This window comes from Littorina saxatilis, linkage group LG6 (genome assembly GCF_037325665.1).
Source record: "Littorina saxatilis isolate snail1 linkage group LG6, US_GU_Lsax_2.0, whole genome shotgun sequence".
Classification (NCBI taxonomy): Eukaryota; Metazoa; Mollusca; class Gastropoda; order Littorinimorpha; family Littorinidae; genus Littorina; species Littorina saxatilis.
This window is the reverse complement of record NC_090250.1, coordinates 38,341,256-38,367,027: the sequence shown is the minus strand read 5'-3', so window position 1 is coordinate 38,367,027 and position 25,772 is coordinate 38,341,256. Positions and strand designations below refer to the sequence as shown.

The following is a 25,772-nucleotide window of genomic DNA, read 5'->3' as shown; positions in this document are numbered from 1 at the left end:
AAAAATTTTAGTAATAAATTTTCATTTGATTAATATACTTACCCAACTCACATCGTTTATTCCCTCCCGCCTCCCCGCTGTGGGTTGTGGGTTTCTAAAAAAGGGTGTGAGTTGGGCTTCGTTTGGAATGATGCATATGGCGGTGTATGCGCGCGCATACGGAAGTCGGAAGTATGTATTAATATGGCCTTATGGGATTGGTCACTCTTTTTTTAGAGGGGCTTCCCTTGGTTACCAAGGGGATGCGTACAGCGTTACCGGCACTGAACTAGGGTTAATTGCTATATGTGAGTTGGGTAAGTATATTAATCAAATGAAAATTTATTACTAAAATTTTTAATTCACAACCGTTTCTAGGTCGATACAACCGTTTCTAGGTCGATACACACTCCAAATTAATGTGTTCCAAACTCTGACAATTAACTGCCATGAAGCACAGTATTGGCGTTAACCGGTAATTACCGGTATTTTACCGGTTGAAATGAGAAAATACCGGAAAATAATTGGCTGCCGGTATAACCTACCGATTGATTTTTAGAACTACTGTTTTTTTCTCTGGTAAAACAACAAAACCAGTACTCTTAAGTTGGACTCTTACTGGTTCCAATGACCAGCCTACCTTTTTTGTTGTTGATAGTTTTCATCATAAAAGTTTGTGTACCAGTTTCAAAAAATATTAGCGCCATAACTGGAAGCATTATGCAGTTTCGTGTGTCTGTTTGTTTTTCCGTCTGTGTTTGTTCCCAGCATACTTTGATACCATGAATCGAAAGTGAAGCGTATACCGCTTTGCAAAATGGCATCAAATGACGCTCCAAGTGTTGATGCGGTTCAATGGTGAAAATGTAATCTACGTCACAGCAAAGGCCGTGCAGCATCAGATTGTCTTTGTTTCTTTGTACTCTTATAATCAACTGCTCTGCGTTCCTATTGCAAAGTGCAGGTGTCGAATGGCAAATTCGCTTCGCGACCGGAAGTTAAAGCCGGAGTGTATACAGTGGTCAGGTCTTGTATACACTCCGAGTGCGTATAGCCAGTGCGTATAATATGTGATATTAGAGTATAGTCCCTCTCTGAGCGAGGGCTACATACATGTTTGAAAGAAAGCTCGTTTGTAATGCTTATGCCAAAGCTCTCGTAAAATAAAATGTGATTTAATACACACCGTACATTCTTTTGGTCCACTCCAATGATTTCATTCTTCTTGTTTAATTTACAGTGACTAATTTACACCACTTTTTTTTTTGCTTATGGGGGGGGGGGGGGGGGGGAGGGGGGCTCTATTTTGCATAAAGCCTTAATTCTAAAGTACTATAGGGTCCAGGACGATCGATGCTACCAATTTTTTTACTTTTAGAAATAGGACACTACATATCAGCCTTCTGTTTCTGAGAGTGACAAGATGAATGTTAATTTGCACTCTCCACACACTGAATCCATTCAAACACCAGAGAACTTAATTATTATCTTTTAGAACTTGTTTTGCCACCTTAAACAGTCTAAAAGTCTTTGCATCACAGAAAATGGCCGAGCCAGATTACGACATCAGTTAGACGTATCAGGTCACAGGCACTGATATCTAAAACAGAGTTCTCAGAGATTATAGTGTTTGTATCAATAAAATCCCAGAATGAGTTTATGATGGCAAAACATAAAGAGAGTAGCTAGCCTCACCCTGTTAAGCGGTGTAAATTAAGCCTGTAGAATTGCCAAGCCATCAATTACATTCTGTATAAATGAGGCACAATAGTAGCCATGACTGCCTTGTTTTTTTTGTTAGATTTAGTTGCTGATTTAATTGTGAAATTATATTTCAGGGTCGACTTCAATGTGCCACTGAAGGATGGAAAGATCACAAACACCCAGCGGTAAGCACCTCAGTAACACATTTTGTTATAAGATTTATTTATATTGTTTAAGCAGATTGATGTCCCTCCACATTAAAAAAAATCAAGCATGTTCTCGCCCATGAAAACAAGATGCGAAGAAGGAGGTTTAAGATTAGAAACCTAAGGCATGTAGATCGCGATCAGTCCACTGTAAAAAAACAACTAACAACAAGATTTGCGAGTGTGTTTTGAACTCACAAAAGCAAAATACGCAGAAGAAAAGACCAACACAAAGTTTGAAGACCCGGATTGATTAATTGAAGACTTGGCATGACGCATTCCTTGCTTTTACTGTGCAGCATCACTGCAGCCATACCCACCATCAAGTATGCACTGGACAAGGGTGCAAAGTCCGTTGTGCTCATGTCCCACTTGGGCAGGCCTGACGGTCTGCCTAACCCCAAGTACACCCTGGAACCTGTGGTTGCAGAGCTGAAAAAACTCCTTGGAAAGTAAGGATGCTTTCATTGTTTGGCGTTTGTGTATGTGTGTGTGTTTGCATGTGTGTGTGTGTGTTGCAATTGTTTGTGTGTGACTCTTTGACCCTGAGGTTTAATTGATTGTTTGTTGTTTTTGTTTAGGAATCTGCAGCCATGTACCCATGCAAAGAATCATGTTTAAACGAAGATTAATATGATTTAACAGTACAGATGTGAAAATGCAAATGTTGCAAAGACACTACATGGTTGTTCACTGTGATGTAAATTTACTAAACTTATAATGTGGTTTAGTAGCTTTCAGTTACATTTTTTTCATTGGATTAACCGTACTTTTCGGACTATAAGGCGATATTTTTTCTTTTGTTTTTCACTTAAAATTGTGGGGTCGCCTTATTCTTGGATAAAATAGGTTTCACGAGCACTGTGAACTAAAGATCAATGAGCAACTAACAACCATTTAAGTGAACACAATTCAAGCAATGTTGATCGCCGAAAAAATTAGATTTCTCTGGATTTTCTGGGAGTGAGAGTGACGACGACAACGAGTGACGATTGAGGTACCGCTGATCTTCTTCCCTGACTTTCTGTTTGAAACAGTGTTTCGTGCCGATTTTGAGCGGTCGCCATGTTTGATCATTGATGGGTTTGTTTTTTTCCTACGTACGATGTTTTTTCTCATATTTTTTCTTTATTTTTTTTTTCTTTCATGTCGTCGCCTTATGCACGACACCATCGCCTTATCCATGGCATCGCATTATTCTAGGATTTTTTCAGTTTTTTTGTTAAAAGTAGGGTATACTATGTACACATTTCTATACGGCAGCGCCTTATAAGTACGGTAAGTGAAATGTATGTGGCTGAAAACTAAAGTTTGTTTACAATGGGAAATGTTCTGTATATAATATATTAATGTGTTTCTGGTAAACCAACTTTCAAAGGTGAGTGTTAATGTGCTTGTTGCTGCCAAGCTGCTCAGATTTAAACAATTTTGCAACTTTAATTGCAATTTTCTGTTTTACACCTCAGAGACATTAAATTCCTGAAAGACTGCGTGGGTCCTGAAGTGGAGGCAGCGTGTGCTAACCCTGCTCCAGGCTCCGTCATTTTGCTGGAGAATCTGCGGTTCCATGTGGAGGAGGAAGGCAAGGGGGTGGATGCCGACGGCAAAAAGACCAAGGCCAGCCCGGAGGATGTCGATAAGTTCCGTGCCTCACTCTCCAAGCTGGGAGACATCTATGTCAACGACGCTTTTGGCACAGCCCACAGAGCTCACAGGTATGTGCAGGTTGTATTACAGTACTGAATCCTTGACCTTCTGTGGATCGTTCACGGTGAATGATGCACAATAGCCAAGTGGATAAGACGCCGGCTTCCCAATCGGAAGGTCGTGGGTTCGAATCTCGGCCGCGCCTGGTGGGTAAGGAGTCTAGATTTTTGTATCTCCCAAAAGTCAAGTTATACTGTTAAAAAAAAGAAACGCATAGTTGCTACTTGCCAAATTTGTTTTATTTTTCGAAAAAATTAACAGAAAATCCAATATTTAGATTATTTGTTTGAAATTTGGTATGGACACAGTTGAATGCACACACAGTTCATTTGCATCTTCAAATCAATCAGTCAATCAATACGATTGGGTGCCGAGGCTGTCAAGTCAGTAGGGGGTGTGACTGCCTTGAGCAGCAACAACTGCCCGGCACCTTCTGGGCATGGACTGGATCAGATGCCGGATATCTTGCTGTGGGATGGTGTCCCACTCCTCCTGAAGTCTACATTAGTTTTGACTGGATATTTTTATTATTTACAAGCATAAAATAGCATTTTGTCTATATTTTCACTAATAAACTGAATAAATTGGATTATCTGCCCCTTGCGTCAAACATTGTCTGCCCCTTTTGAGTAATTTGTGGTATTGTTGGAATCTCCAATCATATACCCACACATACATATATGTTTCTTTCCCCTACTGTTATCCTAACAGTTTTTATGCACTCTCAAATCAAAACACTCTTTTTTTACCAATATCCTCAAATAGTTCCGGAAGTCAAGGGGTTAATGACTTTAGTCATTAAAAATCTGAAAATTGTAATTAAAATTAATTTTTTATAAAATGATCCAAAATTACATTCATCTTATTCTTCATCATTTTCTGATTCCAAAAACATATAAATATGTTATATTTGGATTAAAAACAAGCTCTGAAAATTAGAAATATAAAAATTATGATTAAAATCAAATTTTCAAAATCGATTTAAAAACAATTTCATCTTATTTCTTGTCGGTTCCTGATTCAAAAAACATATAGATATGATATGTTTGGATTAAAAACACGCTCAGAAAGTTCAAACGAAGAGAGGTACAGAAAAGCGTGCTAATTGCAGCTTAGCGCAACCACTACCGCGCTAAACAGGCTCGTTAATTTCACTGCCTTTTGCACGAGCGGCGGACTACGGTTATTGTGAAAAAATGCAGTGCGTTCAGTTTCATTCTGTGAGTTCCACAGCTTGACTAAATGTAGTAATTTCGCGTTATGCGACTTGTTTTTTTTAAATTTGTTTGCTCTACTTTAGTACTAAATAGCACCTTCAGTATCTTTAGGATGGGCACAATGGTCTAGTGGATTAGACCCCAGCCCCCCAAGCTGAAGGTTGAGTGTTCGAATCCCAGTCGTGTCTGGTGGGTTAATAAGGGTGGAGATTTTCCAATCTCCCAGGTCAACTTATGGGCAGACGTGATAGTGCCTTTATAATTATCCCCCTTGATACATACACACAAGCACAAGATCAATTGCGTATGGGAAAGATCCTGTAATCTTTGTCTGAGTTTGGTGGGTTATAGAGGCACAAAAATACCAAGCATTCATCCCCCGAAATCTGCATATGGCTGCCTAAATGGCGGGGTAAAAACTGTCTTACACGTAACAATCCATAAAAGCTGCGGTGCTAAGGTCAATAACATGGGTCTTTCAGGTAACCTCGACCAGAAAAAGAAAGTCCTCCACCTTATATTTGGTAACTATTTTTGCAGTTCTATGGTTGGATGCAAACTGGAGAAGCGAGCTTCAGGCTTCCTGCTAAAGAAGGAGTTGCAGTACTTTGCCAAGGCCCTCAACAACCCTGAGAGACCCTTCCTGGCCATCCTGGGAGGGTGAGTTCTTTGACTTTCATTCCTGCCACGCTGTATGGTGTATCCTTAGCATACATGAGAGAGACCACTCATGAGATAACAATATCATTCAAACCACATGTGTGTATATCATGTAAATGAGGTCGTGTCATTTAACTAGTCTGGCAGGGACCTGCGTTTTTACTGCTTATGACGCCAGAGTCACCAAGACATTAGTAACGTCATTATGAAAACACTTTTGCGTCTGCTGTTTCACCTGAAAAATTTTTTAGAACTAACACGTCTCGCTGTACTTTTTGGAGTGACGTTTCTTTGCTTTGATGTCAAAGATTGCACGAGGCTTTGGAAGAGATCGAGGTTCCAAAAGAAGCGTCTTCAATTTGGACGCCTCGACTGCAGGACGTTTTGAGTAAAATACACATAAGTACAATATGTAGGATAAACAGAATACTACATGGCTTGCTGTGTCATACCAGATTTACACTCGTTGCCTTTTCAAATATTGAAAAGCTTGCTTTTGCTCACAGTTCAATATTTAAAACTGCAACTCGTGTAAATCTGGTGACACAGCAAGCCATGTAGTATTCTCTATGTATCCTTATAAGCTGCGCGCAACATATGTTTAAATCATGAACAGATTTCTACGGACAGGGTGGCATGTGGCTACATATATATACTTGAAGATGGAATTTCAGCTTTTATATGTTCCTTTAGTGTGCAGGAAGAAATTACAAGGTCTGAAGAACTATAAGAGACCAGGGCCTGAATGCATAGCCCCTCCATACTTTTAGGATTTCATAGTGCTGTGGAGCGCATAGCTATGAAACGCACTATAGAACTCAGCGGTCCGCATGCATGAGGTCAAATAGTGCCTGCAATAACTAAGAGCGGCTCTATTTTTAACACGTAGATAGTGGAAGGGATTCCCCGTCATCCTGTGTCTCTGCGCATGCGTCAAGCTTTGTGATGCTTCGCGGCGGGTCAGTTTTACACCATTTGCCGCAGACAGTTTGGAAAGCCTGTCTCCTGATAAAACTTGGCTTTCGTGGTTTGGAAACTATATCCATTCCGGTACCCTCGCCATAAAGGTATAAGTCACTCTCTTGCTGGTTCTGCATGCTGTGTTTGATGTTATAAATTCCCGTATTATTATTATTATCCTTATTGTTACGTATCGCGATCAGTTCGCCACACACATCTTGAAAAGATCTGCATGCGTAAAAACTGACCCAAAGTCAAGATAACCCGCAGAACCGGCGGCAATGCACCCTTTCGATTCGGCAGTTCGAGTTGCTCTTGCAGTTCATCCATGATTGCAAGAATGTCCTGCCGACGAAAGCGGAATTTTCTGTACAGTTCCACGTCGTCGTAACGATTCAGTGGATGTAGGCGGTCAAGAAAGATCCGGTTGCTTCTCAAATTTCTTCTCGTCCTGAATCGGCATGAAAGCAGCCGCCATTTTAAACGCTCCAATAGCCGGTTCCATAACTCTTGTTGGAAGGAGGGACCTGCTATAACTTTATGGATGGCATAAGGCTCTATACGCGGTCCATGCATTAGAAATAAGAGACTTTATGGAGTCTACAGACTTTATTGCAGTGACGTCATCAATTTAGGCTCCTATGGAGGGGCTATGCATTCCGCTGCGGGAATGTTTAAATAGAGCTTAATTTGTTTGGACCCCACTTGCATCCATCTACATGTATTCAGTAAACTAATACGTTGGAGAATCCAATTATACAGTTGTGGTTTTCGTGAGAAAAAAGTACACATTAAATTACATATTCTTACTCCGAGTCACATATTAGCATTGACGCAGTCGAGATGCTAGGTAGACTGAAAAAACGCTATCCCGTCTATAGTATAAGGGAAGCAACCCAAGCAAAAAAGTAGCAAGCTTGCTACCCTGGGTTGCCTCCCGTAGCGTGCATCACGCCACAGATCTCGTACCCAATACGAGACACCCTCATTCGACATCTTTCAGCCAGAGAGACAGGTCGTGCTTGATTTCGCTCCTAGGCTGTTGTTTGCTGTCTGCTTGACACCCACCAGCCTCGGCTCCCCGTCTGCTCATAGCTGTTTCTAGCGGTGAGATTGTTCCATTTTGTTGTTGTTTGCTTTGCCATTCTGCTGAGAATTTTCTCGTCCGCGGACTTGTGAATTTTGCTCGGTAGTTTGTTGCTGTGGCCGCCATTTTGGTCGCCATTTTTCGCTTACACGTGGTGTTTTTTGCTGGTTAGTTTGGGTCCGTGCTCGGACTTTTAGCGTCGACCAGTAGCACTATTACCTGCTTGTAACTTGTACTTTGTGCTAGTTTATTCTGCTGAAGTTTTAACGTCCTAGAGACTTGTGTATTTTCAGTAGTTTGTTTTCTCGCGTGACAGCATGTCTGATAGTGAGAAAAAGCGAGCGGCTAAGGCCGAGAGTAAGGGCAAAGGCCCTGGCAAACCTAAGTCCTCGGCTTCTACTTCTTCGGCTAGGAACCCCACGGTTCACGTTTCTGACCCGAAGACTAACTTCGTTTTTTCGGTGCCCATTTCGGCGCCGGAGGAAACTTCGTCTGGCTCGCGGGCGGCGGGCATTACCGCTACCACGTCCGTTTCGAACCCGGCGCCTGTGCCGGAGGCTGGCACTCTTGTGGCTAGCCTTTTGTCCTCTTTGCTTCCAGAAATTGAGATGGCGCGGACGGACCCTGTTTCCAGCTCTGCCTCCCTCCCGGGGGTGTGCGACCCTCGGTCGTTGGCTTCCTGTGTTCCTGTTGTTTCCGGATCACCTGTCCAGCCTGCTGGCTTCGGCGTTGGTGCTGGAGGCGGTGAACAGGGAGGCGTTTCTCTTCTCGGCCGGCGCTCGGTGGCTACCGCTTGCGGGAGTGCACCTGAGCAGGTCCCTTTTGGGATACGGTCGTCACAAGGTATGTGCTCGCAGCAGCCGTCCGCGGCAGCTGCACTTCCGGCTCCGGCCGGAAGTAGTGGTTCACTGGACAGCGGACAGACCATGGTCCCTGCCGGTTTGAGCTACGAATTACGTAAGCAGCCGTCCGCGGCAGCTTCCCTTCCGGCTCCGGCCGGAAGTAGTGGTTCACTGGACAGCGGACAGACCATGGTCCCTGCCGGTTTGAGCTACGAATTACGTAAGCAGCCGTCCGCGGCAGCTTCCCTTCCGGCTCCGGCCGGAAGTAGTGGTTCACTGGACAGCGGACAGACCATGGTCCCTGCCGGTTTGAGCTACGAATTACGTAAGCAGCCGTCCGCGGCAGCTTCGCTTCCGGCTCCGGCCGGAAGTGTTGGTTCACTGGTTTGCGGACAGCCCATGGTCCCTTCCGGTTCGAGCCTTGCCCTGCTACAGCAGCCGTTTCCGGCAGCTGCTCTTCCTGCCTGGGCAGGAAATGTAGGTCAAACGGGTCGTGCACAGTCATCTGTCACTTCCGGGTTGTGGCTTGCAGACTCCTCAGCACCAGCTATGGCATAGTTCTGCTGTTGCGTCTGCACTCCCTGCTCCTCCCGGCTTTTCCGGGTTCGGTTCCCGCTGCTTCCGTTGTGTCGCCGGTGAATTTCGAATACGGTGGTTCTCCTGGGCATACAGGCTTTTTGCCTCTGTTGGGACAGCAGCAGCCACCCACTTCGGTGGTGGCCGCTAGCTCCTCTCTTCAGCTGCCTTCGGTCGTTGGTGACTCTCATCTTCCTCTTAGTCAGGGGTGCGAGTTTCATCGATGGCCAACAGGATGGGTACGGCCTTCCCTCGCAGCGTCATTTGTCGGGTTCTTTTGGCTATGAGCCGTCCCCTTCAGGTGGCGTTTCGGACTTCGGGTCCGTGTACGAGGAGCAGCTGCCTTCGGCGGCTCTGGCCAGCTTCCGAATTTACGTCAGCAGTCGTTCGCGGCAGCCGCTTCCAGCTCCGGCCGGAAGTAGAGGTTCACTTGCTAGTGCACAGACTACTGTCACGTCTGGCTCGAGCCTTGTCCTATGACAGCGGTCGCCCGCGACAGCTGTTCTTCCGGTTCCGACCGGAAGTGTAGGTTCACTGGTTAGTGCACAGGCTACTGTCACGTCCGGCTCGAGCCTTGCCTTACGTCGGCAGTCGTACGCGACAGCGGCACTTCCGGTTCACGGAAGTAGTGCCTCGTTGGAAGGTGGACAAATAATGATCCCATCCGGCTTGAGCTGCGCTATACGTAAGCAGTCGTCCGCGACAGCTTCTCTTCCGGCTCCGGCTGGAAATGTTAGTTCATCGGGATGTGGGCAGCCCATGGCCCTTTCCGGTTTGAGCTTTGCCCTTTGCACGGCAGCCATTTCCGGCAGCTTCGCTTCCGGCCTTGGCAGGAGGGTAGGTCAAGCGGGTAGTGCACAGGTTACTGTCACTTCCGGTTCTGGCCTACGGCCTACCTTTGGGTTCCGAGCTTCAGCTCGTAGGTGGCTCAGCACCAGCTTTGGCATAGCGCTGCTGTTGCTGCCGCACTTCCGGCTCCTCCCGGATTTTCCGGTTCAGTTCCCGCTGCTTCCGTTTGGTCGCCGGTGAATTTCGAACAAGGCTTGCCCTATGGGCATACAGGCTTCTTGCCTCTGTTGGGACAGCAGCATCCACACACTCCGGTGGTGGCCGCGAGCTCCTCTCTCCCACTTTCCTTGGTTTTGATTCCTCTCATCCCCCTCTCAGTTAGGGAATGAGCACAATCGATTGCCAACAGGAAGGACTTCGGTCGGCAAAGAGGAAGCAGCTACTTCTGGTTGGAAGAATCGCCCTTAGTAGCTTTTCGCCTTTTTGCCTTTTCGCCGAGCCCCCCTCTTCGACAGGGGGTGGCCTCCGGCGTCGGTTTCGTTGCTGGTTCCTCAGGGTTCAGCTTCGGAGCTGGCATCGGAATGCCTTGCCGCTCCTGCGCAGGCTTCCTCCTTCGTGCCCTTAGCGGACCAGAGGAAGTTGCCTTGGCCAAGGTCGTCTCGTAGCTGCCTGTTGGCCTTTCCCCGTCCGCGCGCACCGTTTTTCGGTCACGCCGGAACTTCTTTCGCTTCTTACGAAGCCGTTGAGGAAGAATTCGGTTCTGACGTTCTATGGGCAGAATCTCCTATTCTCTGAGGAAGGGGGCTGACAACTTTTGGAACTCAGTTCCATTTCCGAGACTCTCCTGCGGGCGCTTTCTCGCGCTCTGGCAGATTCCTTGGCGCCCTTTCCCCTTAGTAAAGGGCAGGACGCGGAGGAAGTGTCTCACTCCTCTCCACACTTACAAGGGTGAACGAGGCACAGATGAGGCGGTCCTCTCTGCGCTATTTCCATGCGGTCTCGTGCGGAAGGGACTTGTTTCTTGCCCACTCCCGGTTTTCTGAGGAGTCGACAAGGAACATTCTCAGTTCGTCATCCTTGGTGGACGGTCTCTCTCCGGCAGCCTGGCCTCTCATGCCAGAAGCAGGGGATTGAGACCAACAGAGAACAGCGGTTCCCTTCTTTTGAGCTTCAATTTGAAAGCAGCAAAAGCAGGCCGCTCCTAAGCAGGCTATACCTAGCGGACTCAGCCTAAGCGGCCTACGTCCTCAGCTCAGGTGAGATTGTTTCTTTCACAGCCGTCATAGGACGCTGGGTTTTTGAAACAACAGCCGGCCGTAGGGCTTCGGGGTTTTAGCCTCGGCGGGAGCAACAGCCATTTCATCCGTTGGAGGTGGTGGTTGTTGTTTTCCTTGTGCTTGTGGCTTCGGGCTTCGACATTCTTTCTCTTTCCCAGCGTATGGGTGCTGAGAGGTCGATTTCCGTTTAAAGGGGGGTTTCTGCCTTTGGGCTTCCCCGTTTTCTCTTGCCACCAGCTTCTGGACTTGGTCCAGGTTTGTCTTTCGCCGAGTCTGACTTTGTCTTTCTCTAGCGATCAGACGCGTTCTGGTGTTTCGTCCAAACTTAAGGTTCACTTGAGTTGGCCTCGGAAGTAACATTCAGATTTTCCTGAGGGTGCATTGTCTGGGCAACGCATGTTTGAGAAGTCATTCTTGGCTTGTCACTTTTTCTCAGGTTTTTTGGCTACTCCTCCCCTTTGTGGGCAGAGGTCTAGCTAATGTTCCAGTTTTCTCGGTGCTGGCCTCTAGGCCAGCATCTTTTTCGGCGGCCGAAACTTTTGGTTTCTTACTGTGCCTGTGTACTTTGAGTACTTTGGCGCAATGGCCGGCCTACGGGCAGCAAGGCTCTCGGCCTTAGCCTGTGTTATAGTCTCCTGCCTGTCGTGTTGCGACTTTGGCAATTGGTTCTTGTGACTGCGGATTTCGTCTCTTCCTCTTCTCCATCATGCTTGCATGATGTGAGTTGGGACGATTTCTGCCGGGTTGGGCTTCCGGCCTGGTCACCCCTTCTTCACTTGCAACTATGACTATTACTGAGAACTCTGGTCTCGGGAGGCTGACGGCTGGTTCGCTTCACGGTTTTCCGTCTTTCTTACCAGCTTCGTCCTTTCTGTTTCGGGTTTTTTGATTCATTTTCAATTACCTACAAGCAGTCTGCTCTGAGATCACGCTGGCTTTCGTCATTTTGTTTCCGGTCTCCGGTCACATTAGGATTTGGCCACTGCGGGTCCGCATTTGCGGTGCTTAGGCACTACCTTAGGTCGCTTCGTCCCCTTTTTTACCCCTCTCTCTGCTTGCGCAGGGAGGGGCAAGGGACGACTGGTGACCGTCTCCCTTGAGTTTTGCTCATTGAGGTGGACCCTGGTACTTGATACTCAGGCGTCTCTCTCTTTCCGGTTTGGAGTTTGGTCACTCTTCCGGAGCTGACTGTTCTCTCAACGGCCTTTGGGCCTCACTCTATCCCAAAGTTTTCTTACTTTGGCATGTTTGCCTTATGGTCTCCGTGAGGGTCGGTCCTTTTCAGGGCTTAGCCGGCAACCTTACGCACGGATCTTTTCCAGGCCATTAGCATTTCCTTCCATTTAAGGGGGGGGGGGGGGGGGGGCAGCTTGTCCTTCCCTCTACTTGGTCGGGTTTATCCAAGACTGGGGTCCTTTTCCGGACTGTTTTACGGTTCAGAAAATTGGAAGAAGTGCTGGGCACAGCTTACTGGCTCTCTGAGGTTGTCTTTCGCATTCTTGCCTGAGAGACATCTCGGCTGTCAATCAGGGTGGTTCTCGGTCCGATTCTGTCCTTTGGCAGTGGGCCAGTTCCTGGCAAGGGTTTAGAGTGAGTCAGTGGTTGCTTTCTCACGGGATCCTTTCCTGACTTTTGGCAGTGGGCCAGTTTCTCGGCAAGGGATTTTCTTGCCTTCCGCCTTGTCATAGCTTATGCTATCTTTCCCTCGGCTCGGCCTGAGCTCTTTTCCAGGGCCTTGGCCTTTTTTGCCTATGGGGTTTGGATGATGTCCTGCGCACAGCTTCTGGCGCTAGGATTTTGTCTTATCAGGTTCTGCAGACATTGCTGCCCTCTGTCAGGATGGGTCTCGGCCTGTTCCTTCCTTGGCGGCAGCTGGCTTTTGTCTCTCCAGAACTTTAGAGTGAGTTTGAACTTTTTGATCTTACCCACCACCTTGTTGGAGTTATCTGCTAATATGTGACTCGGAGTAAGAATATGTAATTTAATCGAAAATTTTTAATTAAATTTTCATTTGATTAATATACTTACCCGAGTCACATAGGTAATTCCCTCCCACCTTCCCCGCTTTTAGTTTCTTTGTATTCTAGAAGTCGAATGAGGGTGTCTCGTATTGGGTACGAGATCTGTGGCGTGATGCACGCTACGGGAGGCAACCCAGGGTAGCAAGCTTGCTACTTTTTTGCTTGGGTTGCTTCCCTTATACTATAGACGGGATAGCGTTTTTTCAGTCTACCTAGCATCTCGACTGCGTCAATGCTAATATGTGACTCGGGTAAGTATATTAATCAAATGAAAATTTAATTAAAAATTTTCGATTTAATTTCTGCTGGTGCTAGAAGAATGTCTCAGTCTGTCTATGGGTGCATGTGGCTTATAAGCCAGAATTCAAGCTAAAATTCCAGCAGTTTAAGAAACATTTGAGTGCATGAATCATCGAATGGATGATTGACAAAAGAAAATTAGGTCTGGACCAAGAAAAAAGTTACATCCTATCATACTAATGGTGGCTTAGAAAAAAAAACAAATCAGGAAGAGTTTTCCTACATAACAATATGCATCTATTACGAAAATTGAAATGTATGCAAAATTAAGTCCATAACTGCTCCCATACCTAGATAAATGTGCAGTTGCAGAAGAAAAATGAGAAAATAATGTATTAGCCAAACAAGTTTAGCCCATTGCATTAACATATTCTGTAATAACGAGTTGGTGAGTGAATTTCTGTCTGAGATGGCTGCTGTCCTCCCTCTGGATACGTTTATGAATCATATTCTTATTTTGTGCAAATTAATCTGTTACAGTGCCAAGGTAGCTGATAAGATTCAGCTGATTGAAAACATGTTGGACAAGGTGGATGAGATGATCATTGGTGGAGGGATGGCCTTCACCTTCCTGAAGGTCACAGACAATATGGAGGTCAGTAACAGCTATAAGTAGCTGCAGCCAAACATTTTTTTTGCAGAAAGTAACGACTAAGCTCCAATCTCTGCCAATTAAATCGATGTTGTATGTTCTGTTAAACAGTCTCATCATTTGTGACCAGGCACCACAAAACCAGGGATAAAGTGCATTTTTATTTTTTTTTTTCTTTTTTTTTTCTTTTACACGTTTTTAATTCTTTTTGGTACACGACTTCAACATCAGACAGCAACATCAAATAACATCAACCATACAAAACTATGCATCTTAAAAAAAATAAAAATAAAAAAAATAATAAAAAATAAAAAATTAGATTAAAAAAAAAACAACACGAAAACAACGGGAAAACACAATAAAGCATACAATCACACAGCCCATATTCAATACATTTCTAAATTATGTAAACAAGCTCTTCGTCTCCTTTTTACATTTAGTCAAGTTTTGACTAAATGTTTTAACATAGAGGGGGAATCGAGACAAGGGTCGTTGTGTGTGTCTGTGTCTGTGCGTGTGTGTGTGTAGAGCGATTCAGAGTAAACTACTGGACCGATCTTTATGAAATTTTACAGGAGTGTTGTCGCCACGCTCGAGATATCAAGTGTAATATTTGAAGTTAAAATCCCCCTCGTCGATAGTGCGACAGAATAGCTCAGTTGGTAAAGTGCCTTATCATGCGCTAGTCTTTACTTTTGTGGTCCTGGGTTCGATTCGCTTCGACGGCAATTTTATTTTAATTTTTTTCTGAACTCGTAATTCCTGTATTTTATTCATTTGCTTCATTCCAAACGTTTTGGATGATGTAATGAATGGAAATATCAAAAAGTTGCATAATTATTGAGTACTTCCAGCGGGACAATTTGCCCAGAATTTCCCATAATTCTTTTCTTTAGTAACCTCGGCTTTGGTGAAAATTTAATGCCCTATAGGTAACACCGCGACTATACATGTAATGATGAGAACGTGACAATGTACAAATCACAAATACGAACGGGGCAATCGATTAGCCAATAAATGCTCATTCAATAACGTTGGAAGGTATGGTTGCAGTTCAAGTATTAGTTTTCACACAGGTAGGTCGAGAGGTGCCGTGACGGGGTGGTAGTACGTTTGCTCGCTGATCTGGCGGTCTCGAGTTTGAGTCCCATAATGGGCAAATTTCCCCCCGCGGGTTAGGGGGAAGAATTTACCCGATGCTCCCCAGCATGTCGTAAGAGGCGACTAACGGATTCTGTTTCTCTTTTTACCCTTGTTAAGTGTTTCTTGTATAGAATATAGTCAATTTTTGTAAAGATTTTAGTCAAGCAGTATGTAAGAAATGTTAAGTCCTTTGTACTGGAAACTTGCATTCTCCCAGTAAGGTAATACATTGTACTACGTTGCAAGCCCCTGGAGCAAATGTTTGATTAGTGCTTTTGTGAACAAGAAACAATTGACAAGTGGCTCTATCCCATCTCCCCCCTTTCCCCGTCGCGATATAACCTTCGTGGTTGAAAACGACGTTAAACACCAAATAAAGAAAGAAAGAAATGGGCAAATTAAGTATTTTTTTAAACTTTTTTCTCAACTTTTTCTTCTTTTCTTAACTCTTTATACTTATCTTTTTTTTCTTTTTGATTTATCCCAAAGGTTTTGAGTCGTGTATTGAAAATCGAATATAGTGCGTGAGTGTCATTGAACAGCTTTCCCACAATCCTGTATTCTATTTTTAGTACGGGATATCCCCAAGGAAAGGTCAAAGGGCAATATATATATATATGTATGATCGTGTGTCGACTGCTGGTAATAGTAGTAAGGTGCTTCTAGTAAAATAGGCTCCTGCTGGCACAGCACTTCTTAATAATAATAATATATAATAATAATAAATGAGCATTTATATAGCTCAACATCATAACTTTACAATTATGCTCTTTGCGCTTGACACATTTAAAATTAAAACACAGTTATACAAGCATTTACATCTACATTCATAGTCAGCAACGCTTAATTAAAAGCATACATCATCAAACATACATTACAAAAGATTCTTCCACTAACTAAGTAATAAAAACATGAATAAAATAGGTAGTATTAACATTTGTTTTTATTCCTCAGTGTGTAATCAAGCACAAAACATACAAAATGAATCGAAGACTTACTAATTGGCGTGTTATTTTCAGATTGGCGCCTCCCTCTTTGATGAGGAGGGAGCCAAGATTGTGCAGGCACTGATGGACAAGGCCAAGAAGAACAAGGTTCAGATCCACCTCCCAGTGGACTTTGTCACTGGTGACAAGTTTGCTGAAGATGCCAAAGTGGAGACTGCTGACGTCAAGTCGGGCATCCCAGCTGGCTCCATGGTCAGTTTCTGTGTCTGTATGCAGTGATCAGTTTCGGTGTCTATAATTTATGCGGTGGTCCGTTTCAGTGTCTGTGTGCTGTGGTCAGTTTCTGTGTCTGGTTGTCAGTTTTTGTGTCCGCAGTGTGCTGTGGTCATTTGTTTGTGTCTGTGCAGCTTGAAATAAGGTATCAAGCAGTTACTTTGAGACGGCCGGGTGCGATTAGTTTGCCTAAGGGAACATATCATTTTAGATGGAGTGAGCTTATTGTCTTCTGAGATGAACTTTGTGTGAACAAGTTGCAAAAAGAAAGGTCATTTGGTCCCATTATTTAGGCAGTTATTACACTTTTTGAAATGTAATAGGTCAGTACATGTATCATTCTCACAGAAGCAGGGGTCACTGTTTTCACTGTCACTGTTTTTCAGCCAAATCATTGTATCAAACAACACTTTAAACAACTGCTAATTTTACGGTAACTCAAAAATTGTTCAAAACTTACCTGGAAGGGAGTAATCTCTTGTGACTTTATGCAGTAGAGTGTTCAGATTATTATCCTTGGTTTAAATGTTCGGTGTGGATTTTACATGGTTGCTCAAAGCCCCTTGCATGATAAAATCACTGGTAAAAAAAAATCACAACGTAAAAGCCAAACACGGCAACAGGAATCATGCTACCTTTTATTTTAAAAATGTGCAAAATGTATGTGATAATGAGGAAAACGGTTTCACGGAGCAATATTTATGCGGACTGACTTTTTCATGTCAGGAAAACATTGTGAAAGAGTAGTTTTCATTGTTGCAATAATCACAGAGCAACAGTTGTGTGTTTGATTTGTATAAAAGGCAAAAATATGCAATTCTCCTAGCAGGATTAGCATTGGGGAAAGAGAGGCATATTAGTTTTGCGTTTGCCATGAAAAAAATAATTAACAAATCGGCAAATAGAAAAAAATAAAAAAAACTTTGTCTACGCAATCCAAGAAAACTACATCTAAAAAAACTAAAATAATCATTATAATAATAATTGTCAGTAAGTACTGGTGTCACATGACTGATGTGAACCAGTTGATTGGCTAATGGCGATGCGCTAAAACTGTTAGCGCACTCCAAGAGTGCGCTAACTTTTCCACAGAGCGTATTCTTCCGCCCTTTGCCTAAGCGAGACTGTGCTCTCATCCTCAGAATTAATTAATGACATGTAGCTTATATTCTCCACAATACCAAATGACCATAAATTCCCTGCTTCTCAATTAAAGCAGAAGTGGGTTTTTTTCTGACAGATTGCATGTGCCTGTGCCACAGTGCCACTGATCTAAAAATAGAAGCCGCTGTGTTTCATCTCGTTTTCGCCGACTTGCATAGATTCTTCTCATATGCCGTGTTAGTGGCATGTAGCTTATCATCCACATTACCAAATGTGACCCTCCACCACGGAGTGAGTCGCATGTCACCTTTGCATGATTTTCATATTTTTACATTTTCCTATACTCTATCCAGTGGTGAAACCCGTTTTAGAAAAGAGCGAACATTTTTTTAGTTACAAGCCTGTGACTAAGGTGACCCTCACACTGTTACCAGACATCCCCCAGACTTATATTAAGCCTAGCGCAGAACCGCGCGAGGTGACATGTGACTCATTCCGTGGTGGAGCCGGTCACAAATGATGAGTTAGAATACAATTCCCAGCGGCTAACAGAAAACACAAGTGTTATTCCGATAACGTACCAGCATTTTGGAAGACTGACTCGATCGACTCTGTCATACGTAGCAGACTACACTGAATACGACTGCATCAGTTCAGTAAAGGAATGGTTTCCGAATTATTATTTCAAGGCAAGAACAATCATAATCGAAAACGTGTAGGGTTCAGAACGTTCTTACCATATATAAGACTTATTACCAGCCTGCCTCATGCGTGCAGACTCAGTGCAGACTGCAGTGGTTCGATTGCCCTTGCCTAGCAGACGACATAAACCCCGCTCAGCAAATTAACAGCAAGTTTGTGAACGAAAATACGATGGGGATATAATATGTGTAGGGTTCAGAGCATTCTTACCGTTCATATTTAGTATCAGACTCCCCGGTGAGTGAAGATACAACACGAGAAACATGCCACATTTATTTTGAAAATGTGCTAACCGTCGACCTTGGGGGGTTAGCCAATTCAAGGGGAGTCACTCTGTACAGTCAATCCGTCGAAGCTCGACTTGAGGTTTCGAATCACAAATAACTAAGATCCCAGTCCTTTCTCCGAGTTCAAATGAGGTCTCTCTGAAAGATCATCACTGTTTAGCAAATAACGCTACGCTGGAATTTACCAACAGAAATTAAAACAAGAGTTTGCGTGTCATGAAAGCGTGACACACTTGAGACAGCCTGCACAAAAGTAGATCTTCTACGACCTGACCACACAGTTATGCCTATTCAAATGCGCGTAGCAAAATGTGCGTGTTGTATCTTCTTTTTTCTCTGGTGGTACCGACAATATCGTTATTGAAACAATGCGCTTCGTTCAATAATGAATTTTCTCGATTTGCTCTATAAATCCCTCAGTGCACTGGGATGTCTCAATAACATGAATAATAATAATGTTAAGGCCAAAAAAGAAAATAGGTGTGGTTCAGGTAACATAGCCAAAAAAAATAGGGTAGGAAGGTAGGCAATCACTTTTTTTTTTAAACTTTTTTTTCTAATGTGTACAAATTAAACCTACTTTTCAGGGAAATAAGTGTGCGACTCGAGCGCTTTCGCTTTCATTGCGTTTTCTGCACTCGTTTTTGTGCGTTTTTTTGACAAATGTAATTAAAAAGTTATAGGGTCGGCCCCTAAAAATAGGGTAGGTCGGGTTACCGTAACCACACCTATTTTTTTTTTTAGGCCTAATACTGTAATATGTTTTTGTAAAACACACACACATATATATTACAAATGGTATCCAGGGGAGGTGATCAATTGCCTCAAAGTCTGCAAAGAGTAACTTACAGGTGTTGTCTCCCTTCCCACAGTATTGATTTTTGTTGTTGACTATTTGTACTCGTGCACTTAAAGGGTTTACAAAACATAAGGATTGCTGGTGCAACAAAAGGGTTTACAAAACATAAGGATTGCTGGTGCAACAAAAGGGTTTACAAAACATAAGGATTGCTGGTGCAACAAAAGGGTTTACAAAACATAAGGATTGCTGGTGTACATTGAAAATAATGTTAAAATAAGGTTTATTTGGGGCGTATTGGTTGATAATTGCCTCACAGTGTGGATGCACACCTTCGTTTTGAATGTTGGAATGGATACGATCACATGGGAATGGGATAGACAGACCTGTTTACCCTTACTCTTTTGGAGTAATTTATTACTATTTTTTAGGATTTTTGGGGGAAAATACTCCATTGGAGTTCAGACTACGATTTTCAAATGTGCTTCAACTAAGGTTTGTGTTACTAATGTTGTGGTTTGTAACCACTGGGTTACTATTTTGGTCATTGGATTACTATTTTTTTACTTGACCATTAGGGCGGGGATGTAGCTCAGTCGGTAGCGCGCTGGATTTGTATCCAGTTGGCCGCTGTCAGCGTGAGTTCGTCCTCACGTTCGGCGAGAGATTTATTTCTCAGAGTGAACTTTGTGTGCAGACTCTCCTCGGTGTCCGAACACCCCCGTGTGTACACGCAAGCACAAGACCAAGTGCGCACGAAAAAGATCCTGTAATCCATGTCAGAGTTCGGTGGGTTATAGAAACACGAAAATACCCAGCATGCTTCCTCCGAAAACGGCGTATGGCTGCCTAAATGGCGAGGTAAAAAACGGTCATACACGTGAAATTCCACTCGTGCAAAAAACACGAGTGTATGTGGGAGTTTCAGCCCACGAACGCAGAAGAAGACTTGACCATTACTCTTGTCAAGTTTTGGGGGTAAACAGGTCTGGATAGACTCCTTGTTTTTATTTGGACTGTTACGAAAGGGAAGGAAGATGTGTTATTAATTACCATGTTCGACTTGATTTCTACTTTTCCAATGTTTGTTTGCAGGGTCTGGATGTGGGTCCAAAATCAATCGAATCGTTCAAGGCAGCTATTAATCGTGCAAAGGTCATTGTGTGGAATGGGTAAGTGCGTAATGAACTATTATTAAGCTTCTGTTGAGTGTGTAAGGTACTTAACTTTGTTTGACTCTGTACATCCTTATTCGTGAGGAGAGGGTAGACTGTATGTGGATGGCGCATTTTCATAGAAAACAGTTCAGGGGACACCTAAAACTCTTCTTTTTGTGGTGCTCCACACCTGAGTAATCAGTCTAAATATTAATCAGTGTTCATCAGTATGGACGGACGGTTGGCCTGCTGTTCTGTCCCTCCAGTAACAAAAGCTTTTAAAGTTGACATTTTCTTCGATGTTTTTGAAGCTAAAGCTTTGAAACGTTGCACATGCTAGGGTTTGATGTCCCTTTGCAGATATGACCCAAGTCTGGTTGACCCTCGTCAAACTTAAGTCATGATGGGGTTCCCGCAGTGGGGCACTGCGGTTATGAAATTAAAGGCCCCTCCTGTTTTTGGAACCGCAGGAGCTTTCTAGTTTGCTGTTAGGTAGATTTTTGGTTCCTCTTTCCTGTCATTCTCTCTTTTTCTTCATGAATTCTTTTCTTTTTTCTGCCTTCTTGCTCATTCACCTGTATTTTTTCCAAAAATCTCTTCTCTTTCCGCTCCCGCAGTGGGGCACTGCGGTTATGAAATTAAAGGCCCCTCCTGTTTTTGGAACCGCAGGAGCTTTCTAGTTTGCTGTTAGGTAGATTTTTGGTTCCTCTTTTCTGTCATGCTCTCTTTTTCTTCATGAATTCTTTTCTTTTTTCTGCCTTCTTGCTCATTCACCTGTATTTTTTCCAAAAATCTCTTCTCTTTCCGCTCCCGCAGTGGGGCACTGCGGTTATGAAATTAAAGGCCCCTCCTGTTTTTGGAACCGCAGGAGCTTTCTAGTTTGCTGTTAGGTAGATTTTTGGTTCCTCTTTCCTGTCATGCTCTCTTTTTCTTCATGAATTCTTTTCTTTTTTCTGCCTTCTTGCTCATTCACCTGTATTTTTTCCAAAAATCTCTTCTCTTGCCGCTTGTCTCGCGATTCATGTATAGTTTAATCTGTTAGTGTTCTGATGTAAGTCCAGCAGTAGATAGGTTAAGCCTATTTTAACATACTGGAAACTGGTAATCTTCCAGTAGGTATTAATTTAGTTTTACTAAAGCCTGCTGGGACACAAGTAATGGGTCAGTGCATTTGTAAACAGGAATCACTTGACAAGTGGCCCCCTTCATCCCCCCCTTCCTCGTCCTGATATGGCTCTGCGTAGTCGGCTGGACGTTAAGCAACAAATAAACAAACAAATTCTCTTGCCGCTTGTCTCGCGATTCATGTATAGTTTAATCTGTTAGTGTTCTGATGTAAGTCCAGCAGTAGATAGGTTAAGCCTATTTTAACATACTGGAAACTGGTAATCTTCCAGTAGGTATTAATTTAGTTTTACTAAAGCCTGCTGGGACACAAGTAATGGGTTAGTGCATTTGTAAACAGGAATCGCTTGACAAGTGGCCCCCTTCATCCCCCCCTTCCTCGTCCTGATATGGCTCTGCGTAGTCGGCTGGACGTTAAGCAACAAATAAACAAACACACCTGAGTAATCAGTGAGTCTAAATATTAATTAGCAGTGTTCATCAGTATGGACGGACGGTTGGCCTGCTGTTCTGTCCCTCCAGTAACAAAAGCTTTTAAAGTTGACATTTTCTTCGATGTTTTTGAAGCTAAAGCTTTGAAACGTTGCACATGCTAGGGTTTGATGTCCCTTTGCAGATATGACCCAAGTCTGGTTGACCCTCGTCAAACTTAAGTCATGATGGGGTCAAGTTTGGGTCATATACTTTTCTCTCAGCATTTCTGAAGCTACCGCTTTAAAATGTTAAATATAACATACTTTCAGATATTAATGACCTCCAGTTCGCTTTTTTACCTTCTTTACTGGACAATAGTCTGTGTGTGGTGTGTCTGTGTGTCTGCAAGTGTCTGTGCCGATCCTCAAACTTATAAGTCATGATGGGGTCAAGTTTGGGTCATATATTTACTTTTCTCACAAAATTTCTGAAGCTAACGCTTTAAAATGTTACATATAATATACTTTCAGAAATTATTTACCTCCAGTTCGCTTTTTTACCTTCTGTTATTTGACATTAATAGCCTGTGTCTGTGTGTGTGTGTGTGTGTCTGTGTGTGTGTGTCTCTGTGTTTTGTTGTTCTCTTTCTTCTGTAAAAGTGTACACACTGCAAGTTGGCTCTTAGACATGATACAATCTTGTGTTGTAATTTAGGTGATGTCATTGTCTTTGTGCAGCCCCCCAGGTGTGTTTGAGTTTGCCCACTTTGCAGCAGGTACTAAGGCAGTGATGGCCTCAGTAGTGGATGCAACAGCCAGAGGAGCGACCACAATCATTGGTGGGTAATTTTGTGTAGTCCATGCCCCTCCATTATCTGTTAAGTCAAGTCTTAAGTCTTTTCTTCTTATTTTCTTCTTGTCGTTCGCTGTTAGATCGTCAGTCCGGACTGCAGGGCGAAGCGTGCTGTCCTCTCCAAGTCCTCTCTGGGGCCGTATAGCTTTTTTAAGTCTTTTAAGTCTTAATGGGAAGGTAAATTCACATACTTGTATCAGACCTGGGAACCCATACGAATTCGTCGTATTTTGTACGATTAAATGTCTAATACGATCAGTACCGTCGGTGGCAAAAAAATACGTCCAAAAGAAATTCTCGGTTACTTTTCTTCACAAGCACATCAGAGTTTCACATACTCAGTTACACACATAAATTCTCATTCCTGTATTTTTACTGGGGCACTGTTTATTTTAAAGATAACTTTAGAACTTTTGATCAATGATTTCATTTGTTTTATTAAATATTGAAAGAAGCATCAGCTGCTGTTTTAAAAGTATTGGTAAACTTGCACAGTGCAACGGACAAATGCAAAGCATGTTTGAATCATGGATGTTCAAATGCTGTGTAGGGTAAAGCTAAAGCTTTGAAACGTTGCAAATGCTAGGGTTTGATGACCCTAGATATTTCTGAAAATACACCAATTTTTTTTGAGTATACTCCAAGTGCAAAACAGGGGTTCCCAGGTATGTTGTATATTAAATTAAGAAAAAAATTGAGAAATCAGGATCATAAAGGGGACCAGGTTGAAGAGTATGGGGGGGGGGGGGGGGGGGGAGCTGTTTAAAAATGAAGGGCTCTGCTGTAGCTTCTTGTTTCTGTAGTCACATTCAGAACCTGAGCAGACTACCAATCAATAGCGAGGGGTGTGTCAGAAGCACGTAGACAAGAGCGTGTGTGACTTTATTTGTCAGAGGAAAAGCAAGGGTACTCTTTCACAATTAACCCATACAAACCTGACGGAGTTATCAAGATTAAGAGGGAATGGGCTGGTAGCTGAAGACAGGGGTTAAATTTGACTATTGTGTCGTATCTCTTGGTCTTACAATGTGACTAATTGTCTCAGGTGGAGGAGACACAGCGACCTGTGCTGCCAAGTTTGGCACAGAGGAGAAGGTCAGCCACGTCAGTACTGGAGGTGGCGCCAGTCTCGAACTCTTGGAAGGTAACCATGCATGGATTTGACCCTCTGTGTGTGTGCATGTGTGTGTGTGTGTGTGTCTCTCTCTCTCTCTCTCTCTCTCTCTCTCTCTCTCTCTCTCTCTCTCTCTCTCTCTCTCTCTCTCTCCTCTCAACACATGCAACATCTCTCGTCTCTGATTATCATGATCATATCTCGATACTTTGTCGAGACAAACCCAATGCTGGTGTGTCGAAGAAAACTGCCACAGCGGGCTTGTTCGAGTCAAAAGTATCACACCATATCTTTAGCGTATTACCCATACCTGTCCCAATATAGGCCAACTGGCCTAAGAGGACGTTAATCCCTAATAGTCTCTCTCTCTGTGTAAGTGTGTGTGTTTGTCTGGATGACTGTGGGTTTTGCTGGTCATAAAAATACAACGGAGAATGTGGTTTAATTGTGTTTGGCTGTTCCTGGACAACAACAACAAAATTCACAGCTTATCATTGTCGTGAAATGGTGGCTGTTGGTGTATTGATGTTTTTTTCCATGCTGCTCATATAGGATATGTTTTGTATAGTTAATATATTGTTTTGTTTCCTGTCTCTTGTTTGTTTCCTTGCTATTCCTGTTCTCCAAATTATTTCAACATCTAATGTGAATATGTTGTCACTATACCAAAGCAAAAATTATATATTAACATCAACAAGCCTTATAATTTACTAAAACTAAACATGAACCACTTAACTGAAAATAACCCAAAGTTATTTTGGTAACACTACAATGTTATCTGTTCCCATTTCAGGCAAGACTTTGCCAGGTGTGGCAGCTCTATCAGACGCCTGAGTCTTGGTCACCACGGCAACTTTCCACTTGGCTCTGTGTCTTTCCGGACAGCGAGGGTTCTAGGCAGTGGCTTAGAGTGGGTTTGATTATCAGGCAGATGCAGTTGTCCAAATAGTGAAGAATCTGGGGCGGAGTTCTCTCTGAGATTAGCCATGTGATTGTAAAGCAGAACCACACTTCTGTCCAGCTGCATTACTTCTTTGCATATTTTAGACAAATGTCTTTCCATCAAAGAACAGAAGCATGGCTGGCATTTTTGTCTCGTGGGATTTTTTTTTTCACTACGCAGGGAGCATAAAACCATTTTCCTTTGAAATATAAAGTATATGTACAATAAAAATAGTAAAAGATTGTGCAAGAGTCCTCCCTTTCCTTCTTCTGTTACTGATTGGTTGGAACAATTATGTTTAAGTGTATCAGAGTATGTTGTGGCAAACTTTTTACATTTATAGTTACATTTTGATTTAGCATTTGCAATTCATATTTTTGAATATTGGTGTCTGATGTGCTACAATATTTGTTTTCTTTCACCGAAGTATTTGATGAGTACACCTGTGCGGTTACTTAGCAGTTTAGTTCTCTTTTCTCGCAAAGGAGGAAGAGATATCAGACAGCTCCGTCTTTAAGTATTCAGAGTTTTTCTCTCCCGTTCGTAGTTGTGTTTGCATGTGTGTGCGTGTGTGTGTGTGCTGGAGGAAGAGGGAGATGGAGAGAGAGTACAAAAGATAATGTTTGTGGATGTGCAAAAAAGCAACAGTTTCAAGATTTTGTTCCTTCTGATTTCCCTGGTGGTACTTTAAGCTGTAACCGGCCCATGTTTTGATTCTAGATGAATAAACCTGCCAACTTGGCAATAAGTGTGGATTGTATGTTTGGGTGTGTATGTTTACATGTGTTCAAATGTCTGTTCATTTTTGACTCACCTGAGTAATGGGTGATGACGAAATCATATGCTTTACTTGCAGTAACTTCTTATATAAATAAACAAAAAACGAATGAAAACACCTTGATAGGGAAAAAAGATTTTTGACTCACATGCGAAGCAAAAGTGAGTCTATGTACTCACCCGAGTCGTCCGGACGTCCGGACGTCCGTCCGTCCGTC

General features: G+C 43.2%; 1 protein-coding gene across 4 annotated transcripts in view; it reads left to right on the top strand.

Moving 5' to 3' along the window:
• The window catches only part of LOC138969167 (phosphoglycerate kinase 1-like), a 36,249-nt gene extending 10,719 nt beyond the window's left edge, over nucleotides 1–25,530 (top strand). For 3 of the 4 annotated variants that reach the window (XM_070341891.1, XM_070341895.1, XM_070341894.1), the window contains exons 4-13: nucleotides 1,818–1,868; nucleotides 2,189–2,341; nucleotides 3,356–3,604; nucleotides 5,354–5,473; nucleotides 13,806–13,920; nucleotides 16,080–16,259; nucleotides 20,268–20,344; nucleotides 22,606–22,706; nucleotides 23,766–23,864; nucleotides 24,628–25,530. In XM_070341891.1, coding sequence (XP_070197992.1) covers nucleotides 1,818–1,868; nucleotides 2,189–2,341; nucleotides 3,356–3,604; nucleotides 5,354–5,473; nucleotides 13,806–13,920; nucleotides 16,080–16,259; nucleotides 20,268–20,344; nucleotides 22,606–22,706; nucleotides 23,766–23,864; nucleotides 24,628–24,668 — 1,186 coding nt within the window. In that variant the 3' untranslated portion in view covers nucleotides 24,669–25,530. The remainder of the gene's footprint in view (nucleotides 1–1,817; nucleotides 1,869–2,188; nucleotides 2,342–3,355; nucleotides 3,605–5,353; nucleotides 5,474–13,805; nucleotides 13,921–16,079; nucleotides 16,260–20,267; nucleotides 20,345–22,605; nucleotides 22,707–23,765; nucleotides 23,865–24,627) is intronic. The other variant, XM_070341892.1, reaches the window with a different exon arrangement.
• Nucleotides 25,531–25,772: the final 242 nt, after the last annotated feature.